The sequence below is a fragment of the Pelmatolapia mariae genome, linkage group LG3_W (assembly GCF_036321145.2).
Source record: "Pelmatolapia mariae isolate MD_Pm_ZW linkage group LG3_W, Pm_UMD_F_2, whole genome shotgun sequence".
Lineage (NCBI taxonomy): Eukaryota > Metazoa > Chordata > Actinopteri > Cichliformes > Cichlidae > Pelmatolapia > Pelmatolapia mariae.
Window position 1 is genome coordinate 81050826 of NC_086229.1, and position 14259 is coordinate 81065084.

General features: G+C 41.0%; 1 protein-coding gene across 3 annotated transcripts in view; it reads left to right on the top strand.

The window, feature by feature from the left end:
- Positions 1 to 14259, top strand: part of LOC134624896 (RNA-binding protein with multiple splicing-like) — a 38425-nt gene that overhangs the window by 14897 nt on the left and 9269 nt on the right. Inside the window, exons 3-7 of one of the 3 annotated variants that reach the window (XM_063470018.1) lie at positions 301 to 339; positions 2836 to 2898; positions 6055 to 6205; positions 9005 to 9101; positions 12898 to 12967. In XM_063470018.1, the coding sequence (XP_063326088.1) occupies positions 301 to 339; positions 2836 to 2898; positions 6055 to 6205; positions 9005 to 9101; positions 12898 to 12967 (420 nt within the window). Of the gene's footprint in view, positions 1 to 300; positions 340 to 2835; positions 2899 to 6054; positions 6206 to 8973; positions 9102 to 12897; positions 12968 to 14259 lie in introns of all 3 variants that reach the window. The other 2 variants (XM_063470017.1, XR_010093667.1) reach the window with 2 other exon arrangements.

A 14259-nucleotide genomic window follows, 5' to 3' on the forward strand; every position in this document is an offset into this window, starting at 1 on the left:
AATGTTCATGTGCTCTGAGTAAATGGTTTGTATCATGAGTGTTGAAAGCAGTAAATCTTGCTTAATCAGGTAAGACACAACAATCTAATCCATATGGTCTTCATAAGAGCGCCGTGACCTGTGAAACTGCCAAGCTTAGTCCGCCGTGACCCCAACATGCCAACATTTTTGAGTAATTTAGCAAAAAAGGTTTTGTAAGTGTAAGCAGTCTGCGTGTTTTGCAGCTTTTTAGCCACTAAAGTTGAATTTTTGCTTTGTTATGTGTATTTCTGACATTTTGTTTTCTGTTTTTTTTTTCAGGGCTATGAAGGCTCCTTGATAAAGCTCACTTCTAAACAGGTATGCTAACAAGTCTGGGATCTGTGTTGTGTTCAAAGAAACTCCTGAATGAAGCCGGTCAGTCTCTGATCACGCTGTTACTGTCCACATTACTTCTTGCTCATCGACACCTTTGCATTTTTTTCTTCTCTCTTTGTGTGTTTAGCTTGTTGATAAAGAAGGATTAGCAGGAAGTGCCTTTAATAGAAAAGAAAATAACAAATAACAAAGGTTTCCAGGGGGAGGGAGAATGATAGGAGGGGAAAAATGTTGCACCAACTTGCCTTTGGCAGTCGGATGTAGTGCTTGTAGTTACAGCGAGTCAACTGGTGGGCTGTGTGAGGACGAGGAAGAGAGACGGGGGAAGAGTTTCGAGGTGTCAAAGTGAGCGTTTTGACAAGAGCGGCACTGATGGTTGAGTTTTGCCTCCAGGGTTGCGGGACTGAAAATGAGCCCAGCTGGCAGGTGTCCACGTCCAGAGTGGAGCAATTTAGCTTCATGTCAGCTTACTTGTTGCCACTTTACACTGTTTCTCATAAAGACATGACATGCTCATTAGAAGGGTTTAAGGCGATTTGGGTTGAACTTGCTGAGTGTAATACCTTAAAAATATTCCTGAAACCAAGTACAAAGGAAAGCTTTAGGCTCTCTCTTTTTGTTTCACTGCTATTGCGTGCATTCAGAAAAACTCATTCTAATGTATGTATCTATAATTGAAGTCTAATTTAGCATTAAACATTCTTCACTCTAGGCCTCATTGTGTTCACTTGTTTGGTGGTTTTGTTGCCAGTTATTTTCTCACAGTCAAGCATCTGCACGGTTATGTGCTTGACTTCATACACGTGTGGCAGTGGGCCTGAAAATGGCCAAATTCAAAGATTAAGAGGTGTGGTCCAGTACTTTTGTCCATACAGTGTTGTTCACAGCAGGCTGTGTTATTTGTCAGATAGTTCCACTTGAGTTACCCAAGCTGCAGCTACCTGTGTTGGCACACCTGCCAGTCGAAGCAGCCTCTCCCCTGAGTTTCAGCCTTACCCTATCGAGATGGATCAATTATTAAAAACATCATGTATGATATAGTTGTTAAGAAGGAGAAAACTATCCCCCGAGACCTGAACAGCTTGCTGTAAGATGCTATTTAATGCTGTTTAGTTGGACATTTTAACATGAGAGTCTATGGGGATTGACTCGCTTTTGTTGGCAGCCTCAAGTGGTCACTAGAGGAACTGCACTAGTTTAATTTTCAGCCCCTGGAGAATATTTGGCTTTTAGACTATGATGGACTTTACCACCTGTTTTACCTTTGTGATTAAACTGTGACTCGGAGCACTGTTTCCTCAGCCTACGTGGCATCTTCAGTGAGAGAACTGATGTGAACTGATGCTTATGTTAGGGCAAATTGCTGCCCCCCATTTCCTCAGGGTTTGTTTGGAGCAGCTCTCCTCCCTGCTAACGGCAATGACAATGGCCACGCAAATCAATCGATCTCCGTCTCTCTCTTCCAGTCCAAGAACTCCCAGCCATGTCCATATATAGCAAAAGCCTGATCTCAGAGCCTTTCTATTTATATTCCTGTTATGCTTCCTCCTCCTGACGTCTTCACTTAGTCTTTCTTTTCTTTTTGTGTTACTTTTCGGGGGGTTTTTTTCCTCCACATCCTCCTCCTCCTCCTCCACTGCACTTCTTCAGAATTCCCATAACCCTAGACTGCTTTTCCAGATCACACACAGCAGTGTGACCCCATGGGAGTAACATGTTTAGAGTTTTCTGCAATCTCTCCCCCACCACCACCACCACCACCCCACCTTCTCCCAACGTCCCCATCCACATACAAGACAAAAATATGTATTTTCTGTTCATATCTGCAGTCAGAAATCCTGCAGCCGCACCTACACCCCTGTGAGTGTGTGGTTTTTTTCCTGTTTTATTTCTCCTCACCTTTACTACTGGCTTTGAAGCGATGTCGCTGGAATATAAAACAAGTGTGGGTGAAACAGATGCAAACAAGGATATGCTGCACTGACAGGCCTGTTTGAGGAGGTCTTTAAGAAAAAAACAAACTTTTTCTACCCGTCGCCTCACTTGCTTTCATTTTCACCTTTAACCCTTGAAATTCCTCCCCCCCCCTCCCCCCCTCTTTCTATCTTCTTCTCCTTTTTCAGCTTTTACTCCCTTCTCTGCCTGTCTCACACTAAACTCTTACATGCTTGTTCTCGGTCCTGCATTGCCCGTATTTGGGCAAAGGGGAGCCGAATGATGAACTCTACAATGAAAGTGCGTCCAGCCTCCAATCACCCTCCGCCTCCCCCTCCCTGTTCTGTCGCAATGGTTTTATAAACAGGAGAGAGAACGAGGGAGAGGGAGGCAGAGAGGTAGGGGGTGGGGTATGCTAAGATGTAAAAATATATATATATATATATATAAAAACATGTCTTTGTCACTCAGACAGAAATGCCGACTCAGTTTTCTGCCTTAAACCATGTTTCTTTCTTTTGTTCTGTCTCCTTGTCTCCCCAGCCAGTGGGGTTTGTCAGTTTTGACAGTCGATCAGAGGCGGAGGCTGCTAAGAATGCCTTGAACGTAAGTGTCATGCCCTCGTTGTGCTCCAGCTCAGCTCTAGTGTTTCTCGTGAAATCTCATCTTTCTTTTTTTTTACTGCCTTTAGTGCAAATGTATTTGAAAGTGGGGGAAAAGCGTTTTCTATCGCACGAGGAAAAAGCAGAAAAGTGAAGCAGCGAAGGCAAATATATCACAGCTGCTCTAAAATAGCGTGTGTCTGAATGTTTCTGTTTGAGTAAATAAAGCCTTTTTTTTTTAACTTTAAGCTCTGCGAGGGATCCTGCAAGGTCAGAAGAAAATTAGCTGTTCTTCCACATAAAAATAGAAGATATTGATCTAGGGTTTAATTTTAATCTCTCGTATTTCAGAATGTGGCTCAGTAGAAAGCCTTGATGAGGCAGACTAATAAAAAACAGAGCTCATCTTCTCACGCGGTTTTTATTCAGCTCTCTTGAAACAAAGTGTAGACAGACAGTAATGAACGCCGCCTATCTCCTACACCTTTGTTTTTCCATTGTTGTTTTTGACTTCAACATGCACCGCCCTCCTCCGATTGCCTCTTAAGTTTTTGTTGATGTCTTTATCAAGGCAGCAGATCACTTTAACGGCCCTCCTCTAAAGTGGGACCGTGACAGCACGAGCGATGTGTCAACTTTCTCAGATGTCAAGATATTGGTGCTCGTCAAAGGTAGAGCAGAGAGTTGAACAAAGGATAAAAATTATCATCTTATTATGAGCCAACAACAGCGAGACTGTTTCCGTAGAAGGGCTCAGTGGGGCTGAGAATTCAACGGTGCTCTTGTTTTTCAGGGAAAGCTACGTCCCGGGGGGTCATATGGAGATAAGCCAGATTCTGCAAACATCCATCTGCATATTGAAATATGGGAAAGACGCAGAAAACTGTGGGAGAATTTGGGGATTTGTTTCCTATCATAGTAGCTCTCTTATATTCCCTCCAAGCTGTGAGCCTCGAAAACAAAAAACTGAATTACCTCCAACAGTCAGAATCAAAGCTGTACGTGGAGAAGGTGCTATAAAAAGACATTTCGAGGTAGATATTCAACACATTTCAAGCAGAGGTGTGCTCGGGCCTCATTATAGCCATGTAGCTTATTACACCTCTGCAGCCTCTACTGGCAGAAGCCGCGAGTGCGCTGAGCCGAGGCAATCCCAGTTAATTCCCTCCCCTTCATGAGAAGAGTCATCCCTCGCTTGTTTCAGCCTTGCTTTGCCCGAGCCTGCAGGGACGAGCCGAAAAGCCCGTCCTCGCTGCTTCTCGCTCGTTTGCTGCCGAGAACTCGCTGCTTTTCTCCTCCGCTGATCTGACCTTCGTGCTTTTCTGTATCGTTTACAGGCAATCAAATGAGGTTAATTTCAGAGCGTTTATAGTTCCTGGTAAAAATGTGTCCAAGCGGAGTAAATGAATAGCAACTTTGACGATGCCACATTCCTGTTGTTTTTTTTTAATCCCCATATGTGGAGATATTTGATGAAGATCTGATGGCAGGGCAGCTTTTTCCTTTGGCCTGTCGTCAGCAGTGGCATCTCAAGAATTCACCACAATGTTTGGCTCACTCTAAGCGGTGATGCCTGCCGTATGTCAGGGTATTTGATGTCATGGTATGAAATTACATTGCAGTTCAGTGGGGAACAGAGTGAGGGCCTTGTGGCTTGTCTGCTTGTGTTGTAAATGACATCATGCGCCAGCCAGGTTTGTGTCATCAAGTTTTGATTTCCCATTGCATGTGTCACTCAGAATAAGCCAGCTTCAAAGGCTAAACAAATGAAAACGCTCTCGTCACGCCGAGATTTCAGCAGTAAATTGTATTGTGAAATTGAGATGATGAAAAGTGGACAAAGTGACAATTCCAGATCAAGCTAAACAACAGATAACAAGACAGAAAGTGCAGCAATGGAAACTGTTCGCGTTATCTAATAAGTGCTGTGGGCTAAATTAGTCTGCTTCGTCGCTACTTAAAGGCACAGGGCGGCACGTCTGTCAGTCGCTCCCTATTATTTATAACATCATCGCTTCACTGATGAGCAAACTTATTTATTTGGTCAGCCTCTTTAATGCACGGTTGCCTAACCAAGGTATTAGCTGTTGCATTTTTAACATCATAAAGCGTCATCATGTGCTGATCATGCGCTAATTTCACTTCACTAAACCTTCCAGGAAAGCAAAAGACAGATAAGAACGTTATAAACAGCTTGTCTGTGCTTATATTTCGACTGGGAGCAGTATGTGAGAAAAAAACCCATTTTAAATATGGAATTTGGTCAGCATTTAACATAAGTTGAAGCCAAATGCAAGAATTGAAATATCCATTGTTCCAGTATAATGTCTGTGCCACAACAACCTGTCTACTATTCAACAACATGCATGTAGAAGTTATATTAGCTGTGAAAATGAACTTTTCTTGATTTAATCATAACAATAAATCTGATTATGTGCAGTTGTGTTGAGGAAATATTATTCCTCAACACAACTACATATCATAATTAAAACATAATTCAAGCACCCCTGAATATCAGATATGGCAGAACTCAGATTTTGATTAATGCAGCGGTCCCCAATCTTTTCTGTGCCACGGACCAGTTTAAAGTCAGACAGTATTTTCATGGACCGGCCTTTAAGGTGTCGTGAATAAATACAGCAGAATAAAATTATACTGCCAAGACAAAAACTGTGGTATTTTGTAAATATAATAATAAACGCAAATTCACTGTGTAATTGTGTAACTTTATTAGCAGGGTCCTCCTGAAATACGCCAACAACATTGAGAGTAACATCTTCCTCTCTGCCCCTTAATGCGCTCTGGTCGCTATGGTAACGTGTAAATGTTTCTTTCAAATTAAGACACGCAACTACAACACGGGAAAAGACCCAGGAAAACCGAGTTAATGATAAAAACCCTGAAAACCATAAATTTCAAACGACTCATGAACCGGTCCGTGGCCCAGGGGTTGGGGACCCCTGGATTAATGACTCATGACACCTGCTTTCAGTGCTAAGATATGGATACAATCTCACAGCTAAAATGCTTCATATTTCCTTTTTAAAGACTTGTCCATATGCACTACCCCTGTCAGTGTGCTCCCTCAGTTCTGATTCACCTGTTCTAAGCTTTCCACTAAACAATATTTGCACTAACATATCTGTCTCATTAATCTCAGGGGGTACGATTTGACCCAGAGATTCCCCAGACTCTGCGGCTGGAATTCGCCAAGGCCAACACCAAGATGGCCAAAAACAAGCTGGTTGGCACTCCCAACCCCCCTCCTTCCCAGCAGAGCCCCGGGCCACAGTTCATAAGCAGAGACCCATGTGAGTACGCCGATTGTTTACCCGCCTGTCGCTGAGTTTGTCTTACTTTTACATATTGTCCGTCTGCATTGCTACTTCCTCTGGCTCTACTGGACTGGACAGCTGTTTCCTTTTAGGATATTTTTTTGTAATCGAGGTGCTTTTCTGTGCTATTGTTGTAACTGTGCATGAAAAAGAGACTGTTGAATCTGCTGCAGGTCTCTTTCATTGAATGCTGTTTTGTTTGCCCCTAAATTAAACATTTACGTATTTGTCCCTCTGAGAAACGTTAATTTTGTGCGGGCGTGTACTGATGATGTTAGACTAGTGATTCATTAACAGAGCATGTTTCAGCTTTAACCGTTTACTCTAATAACTTGGACTCAAGGTCTTCCAGTACAATGTGTGTATATAATTTGCTAATGCGACTTTCCACCTTTTTTTTTCTTTTTTCTTGTGGTTAAATATTTTTCCAAGAGTTAAGGATTTTGAAAGAATCAGCTATTGATAGTTAAACATAGGCCAGCTGTGGTAGTACATTCTTCCTGTATGACCAAGCTGCTTTTATCTTAGATCATTTTATTTTTTTATAGCCGGGGAAAGGGTGTGTGCATGAGGCCCCGGAGGAAAATGGAAGGAAACGATTAATGAAACCGTGACGTAATCACTAGGAGAGAAATTGCTGTCATTTCCTGATAAGAGATGTTTAAACCAGCCATCTTTGTGATCATGCTTGGATAAATGGTTACTAGGAGACATGGAGAGCACAGGGAATGCTCCTCGAGATTATCTGCTAATTATCCAATGAGCTGCTGTGTTTTGTTTTTTTCCTGCATTTTTAAATGTTCACCCACTCTGTACGACTCAGCACCGTCTCCTAACTCATGCACCGATGCTCGTTTTTCACAGTCACTTTGCACTTGGCTTAGCAAGTAAATCATGATGTCTGACATTGTTTCCTCTCAACCTCTCCTAAAGTATGAAATCTAATCATGTAGTGTCAATGACCGTTCTCAGATACTGTCAAGGTTTTTGCATAATACATGTGCATTTTGAATTAATAAAATTTCCCCTTGAAATTTTTAATTTGTGAAACTAAAGGTCCTGCATTTCAAAAGCGACTAGATAATTACATTAGTGGCTGATGGACATCAGTTTTCCTGGCTAAAGTGATGACAGGTCCAGCTATCTATAAATAGCTAATGAAGCTAATGTTAGTTCACTGCATTGGTTAAAAGAAACATCTTTAGACCATACTGGTTGTGTAAAAGGGATTTTAAATATTTGCATGATGATTTATAGTAAAGACATTTTTCTAAATACTAAGGCTAAAAATCTCAGGGTTAAAATTTCATAATCAAACAGTGTAAGCTAAGGCTACGTTCACAATAATGTTGTAAGTTAAGCAAGGCTTTCATAGGTACTGTTGGCTCTGAATGATAGAGCAGAAACTTCATCAAGTTCAGCAACAAGCTAATACTAGCTATAGCAAATAAATACTGTATTTATTATGAACAGCTAATATTAGCTGTAGCAATTAGCTATAGCTAATAAATGCAGTATTTATTAGCTGTTAGCTTTTCTAGCTAATTACTTGTTCACGATGCTTGAGTTAAGAGGATCATTTAGATCATAGTTCTGTCTAAAACATAACTATATTTCAGAGATGAGCAACCTCTTAACTGAGGTAAATTATCCTTTTGCCTCAAGCGTCTTAACAACGTGTTTTACAATCACTGGAACCAGACTATCTCGTTGCTATAATATGGAAACACACGTATGTAGGAACGTGTAAATGAAGTTTAGTGGTGGCTGATAGTATTGGGTTTTCTAGCTGCCTTTGATAGCCTTGACCATTTTAAGCAATTCTGGGTTAGACATGTAGATAGTAAAGCTAACAGCTAATTGCTGTTAGCTTTTAGCTTTCCTCAAAGCTAACGTTAGCTTTGAGGAGAGAAACATTTTTTCTATTACGGAAAAATGAATGGATCATTCTTACTCCAGCCTGAAGCAAACCACAAAAACACTCAAAGTTATGTAGACAGTCTCTGTCTCGTGACAATAGTTAAGCTGCAAGTTTAGAAAATAAATCTTTCTCGGCTGTATTGACATGAAATAAACACAGATGTTACTAATGTCAGTAATGAGGGCATTGTTCTGTTTATGTACTCAGCCTTAATTACAGTGAGTAGTAACACCTGTGTTTCTTCAGGAGGTATTAATCAAAAAGAGAAAATAAAATCATTTTGCGAAAAGCCTGAGCACCTCATCATAATTAGATCATGAACAAAAAAGTAAACTATTATTCTCATGTATTTTGAGGTTATTCGATACCTGAATGATGCTTAAACATTATAGCTTTATGTAGCCTTTAACAGCAGCCTTTAACATACAATATTGTAGATATATGTAATGTGATTGCAGTTACGATTATTGTAACAGTATTCACCAACCATATTACATCAAAGTACCCACTGTGAAGAAGGTCTGTTGTGTAGAATGGCATTTGGGCTAGTTTTATTTGGGTAGTTATTTTAAAACTTATCTAAATGAACTCAAATTTCCGAAGTTTTACTCCTACCTCTAAAACCCCCCTTTTTTGAGTATCTCTGTCTGACTCCCAGTCTCTGGTTTAAACAAGAGGAAGCGACTTCAGACAATTGACATTCCCCCAGCGCGCACCTTCACAATCACCACCATCACCGCCACCTCCACCCTGTCTCTCTAGCCACCCCACCCATCCACTTGCCACTCTCCTCACTCCACTCCTCCTCTTCTTCTTTCCACAGATGAGCTCACAGTGCCTGCTCTCTATCCCAGCAGCCCAGACGTGTGGGCCTCATACCCGCTGTACCCGGCGGAGCTGTCGCCGGCCCTTCCACCCGCTTTCACCTACCCCTCCTCGCTCCACGCTCAGGTAAACCCACCTCCCCTCCCCCACCGCCACCGCCGCCTCAGTCACCTAGCCCACCTCACAAAGACCTGCTGCTGTCAGCCCTGTTATCACTTTCTGCTTCATCCCACAGACGCATCTCAGAGCACACACCACCCATTGTCACTGTTAAACACAGTCATGTTTAAATCAAATGTCTAATGATTCCAGGTCAATGTATTTTTTGGGCTGGGGAGTTATTTTTCTTACAGACAATGAAATGTATACCCAGCATCACTCAGTGTCATCAGTGTAAACAAGCAGCTTCTCTATAAAAGCATCTAAATACACATTTTCTTTGGCTGCAGGTTTTCATGTTGACTTTTATTGAAACATTTTCAAGTGCAAACATATTAAAAGCTGCTTTTATGTTTAAACTATTGCCTCTGAAATACTGATCAGTCATGTTCATCTGCTGCGCCAGTAGCACAGTAACAATTTAATTGTTACATTGGTGCTGAAATTAGTGAGTTTATAAATAATTGAATTGTCAGTCCATTTTCACCAACCCTTCTCAGCGGAGCTGTTACCCGATCCCAGCACCTTCCAGAAATCGAAGTAAACTTAACTGTTCACCTCACTCTCAAACTGCATGTCACATAATGGAGCCCGTGGGTTGAGCTTGAGTTTTAGGAGGTCCAAGCAGGAAAAATAACTCTTCCACAAATTCCAAATGATACTTTTTTAAATTAGTAAAAAATAAATTCCTCAAACTGAAACTGATTTGTCCTGTTTTGCTTTTTATTTTAGACTAAAATCCTGAATGTATCCATGCATTCTCATACAGGATGCATGGATACATTCACATCCACATATAATTTAGAATCACCAGTTAACCCATTGTGTAAGTCTTTGGACTGTGTGACAACCCCCACACAGAAAGTACATGCAAACTCCACACTGAGAGGTCACAGCTGGCTTCAAATTAGACACCTTCTTGCAATGAGATGACAGTGATAACCATAGCACCACCAGGTAGTATAAAATAAAGAATTCAACACCAAGATAATGTTAAAAATGGCATCGCAGGACACAGTTTTCAGATCTTGTAGCTGCTTAATCTGCACAGCTAAAAACTGCAGCTGTACAAAGGGTTTGGATCATTTTACCGTCATCTACCTCATTAATTACAGCAAATCCTTCTTTTCCAACCAGCCATGATCCAGTTTATTGAGGTCTTCTAATCTGCGCAGCTCTGCTGTGAGTTCATGTTAAAGTTCATTATCGATCTCTTGAAATTCTTCTCATGAAGACCGTTTGATGCAGGCAGGCCCTCATGCAGTCTTAATGCCACGCATACAGTATGTACGGTTTTGAATGCAAGCTCTCACTGCTCACTTTGCAGTGTTTCAAACTCAACGTGTTATACAGTCATGTAGTGTTTCTTTTCTCTGCTCGAGGGAAAACTGAGCATTTCCACTTATAATATACTCTACTGGCTAGATACTAAGGTTATTTAAGTATAAAGGCCTCCGGGCAAAAACACTAGCTGAAGCTCAGATGATGTCAGCATTTGAAATGAATGCAAGAATCTGCCTAGCTGGCATTTTTCCACATGCATCGAGTATATTCACACCAGTGGCAGCTGATAACTGAAAAAATGAGGACAGACGAGAAAATCAATTCATGTTATGTTATCCTAGTTAGTATATTTCCATTTTCTCGTGGTGAAGCAGTAAAACAGTGCCTTGCAAGATTTCTTAAAAACAGTGTCTGTGCTCTGGATGGGAATGATGTATGTATTATTTGAAGCCTGCTAGCTTTGGTCATTTTGAAGAAACTGGTCCTTTAAATGGACCAGAGGGACAGACAGCAGTGTGTATTTCTGTGAAGCCCACAATAATAATACACCAAAATAATTAGTTAACTAATTACCAGCCTACATATTGCCATGTTTTCATAGTTACTGATGTTTAGAGCAGTCAAACTTGTGCACATTAGTGATACCATAATCACTACCGCAGATACCGACCTTGAGCTAAACGGGAAAGCTGGAAAAATAATAAGTATGACAAGAAAGATGTTTTTGATTTTAGTGAGTCAGTTTATTCCAAACCATTTAAGCAATGAGGGCTAAAGCTGTGCCATCACTGCAGAGCTCTCTATCCTTTGCCCAACGGGATCCAGTCACTCCAGTCCAAATCTATTCCCTATGCTAGTCCTTCATGGTTGCCTTAATGTTACCACTGGCTAGTGCAAGTAGCTAGCTACTGCTTGATTTTTAAAAAGAGAAATGAAATGGGAAAAATTCTATATGTCCGTCTCTTTTTTTCAAAAGACCCAAATCAAATGTCACGAAGTTAATCACGTTTGTACAATATAGTGGAAGAGATCAGACGAGTGGAAGAACACAGTGTCAGTGTTTTACTGTGGATGTTCTGGCTGAGGTTGTCCTCCTTTAGAGCATCATGCTACGTGTTCTGCTCACTAACAGAGTAGTAGGAATGAAGCCAAAGTGTATTAAATTAATGGAAGAGGTCCCGCCCTGAGGACGTCAGACTCAGTGGCGAACTGAGGCAATAATTCAGGCTGGGACATCATCTCTCAGACTACTCTGTACATGCAAACCATCAGACTGCTAATTCTGCTGGCTTACCCTGCCTGCTGTTTAAGGAAAAACAATATGTGGCTATCAGAAATCACATCTAGCCAAAAGAATTCTCTTTAATCGTATTATTGTGATGCTTAATGAGATTTTGAAAATAAATAAATAAAACTACTTATGTCAATTAATTAAATTTTTTAATTGCAAGTAAATTACAGCTGAAATATGAGTGTAATGAGTGGAGATAATCAATAAACATAACAGTAAAGACGCTAGACGAAAATAACAATGATTAGGATATTATGAGTAAGAACGAGCCATTGTAATACTTTTTAAACACAGAGGGAGATACTCTATTCAAACAATTTTAAAACTGAGGCATCAAACAAAAGTACATAAAAACTTCACACACATTCACTGAGACTGATCTTGAGCTACAGCAGTGTAGCTTCTGCTCCTAGCTGGCAGCATTAGCCACTTTTAGCTACATCGCTTTTTTTTATTCAATTCAATTCAGTTTTATTTATATAGTGCCAAATCACAACAACAGTCACTCCAAGGCACTTTATATTGTAAATACAATAAAACAGAGAAAAGCACAACAATCGGCTGACTCCCTTTGAGCAAGCACTTGGCAACAGTGGGAAGGAAAAACTCCCTTTTAACAGGAAGAAACCTTCAGCAGAACCAGACTCAAAGAGGGGAAGACATCTGCTGTGACAGGACAAAAGAACCCCAGAAATTAATAATAACTAGTAATTACATGATTTTTAACATTTTTTAACTGTTTTTCATTATTTTTAACATTGTTAGTTATTTGGCTTGCAGACAGCGACAGAGACTGCGAATACTCATTTAAATGCATCTTTTTTGTGTGCACCTGCGTACCTGACATAGCACCCATCGAGTCGTATATTCATGTCAGGCCAGTTGACTGACCCCAACGACCCCACACCGACTGACCCACTGCCTCTTCCCTGCAGATCTCACTTTTGAGACGATCTGTATTTGTATAATTTTAAATACTATGATCTCCCTCTTGTCTCTCAAAAGAAACAGAGGGCGAGCAGTCTCCTCTGCGGCCACGACTGAGCCGCCCTTCATGCACGCATTCTGACACGTGCAAAGTGATCATTGCCGTGTGATGTTGCAAGATGGTCAATCTACTTTCTGTTAACATGAGCTCACCTTTTAGGCTCCACAGTTTTATGTTAATATGTGATTATGTGTGTTTAGATTCGTTGGCTCCCGCCTGCAGATGGAACTCCTCAGGGATGGAAGTCCAGGCAGTTCTGCTGAAGCATGTGTGAGTAACAGCACACACATGCACACACACACAAACACACACTCGTATGCACACATAGCTCCCTGCCCTGCTGCGTCAAAGAAGTGTACATACTCTGGTGTGAAACCTCTTTTGTAAATGTTATGACACTTTGCATAAACAGGAGTAGAGTTATCTTAAACACATGTCAGGAATATCACGGGGTGTTACTTCACGCGTGTTTACCTCTTTTGGCCCTCAAACCTCACAAAACCTCCATCCAGCTAACTGCCAAACTAACCAGCTAATTAGTCACGTTTCCTCTAGTTGACGTCAAAAAACAGACGTACTAATCGCTAACAAAAGTAAAGCCTGTGGTTCGATGAAACCACACACACTCCTCACACATGATCATAGGAGATAAAAGGTGCGATCTAAAGGGGAACTCCATTATTTTCCCCACTCTGGTCACAAGGTACAGAGGGTCGACTTTTCCCATTGATGTTATGGTTGATCTCAGGCATCAAAAGCAGCAAGTCAAACAGAATATACAATGAGTGCCAATGCCAACGTTTAATAAATCAGACCGAGAAGAGCTTTGCAAATATGACTAAAATGCTAATGCTAGCTGCTTTGAAAGGCAACACAGTTGCAGGGAAAGTCACTCAGTTCTTTCACTACTTGTTTTGAGACATTTAACCTGGCTATTTCTGTTCTGTGCTGCTTTTTACATCAGCTCTACTCCAGCCAAAGTTCAGAAGAAAATTTACAAGATTTAAACCATTAATTTGAAAAGTAAAGTCGAGTGCTCAAATTGTCTCGACCAAAGCTGCTAAGCTATTGTTCCCCATGCTGTTTCAATGTTATCCATTCACAGAGGGAATAAAGCTCGAGAAAAGACACGTGAAAAGCTTAATATGCATTGACAGACGAATCCTTTAAAACTTTAAGGTAAAGCCCCTACAATAATATAAAGGAAACCCCAACAATCAGACAACTCCTATGGGGAAGCGCTTTGGTGACAGTGGAAATGAAAAACTCTCTTTTAGCAGGAAGAAATCCTGAGCAGAACCAGGCTCGGGGAGGGAAACAGGACAAGGTATCCTAGATACCTAGGTATCCTAGTATCCTAGATAGTATTTAGAGTACAATGGGAGACAGAGCCAATAGTTGTCAGGCTCCTGTGGAACCAGCTCCCAGTATGGATTCTGGAGACAGACATCTCTACTTTTAAAATTAAGCTTAAAACTTTACTTTTTGATAACGCGTATAGTTAGGGCTAGAACTGGTAACCCCGAATCCTTAGTTACAATGGGGGCTTCCCATGATGCACT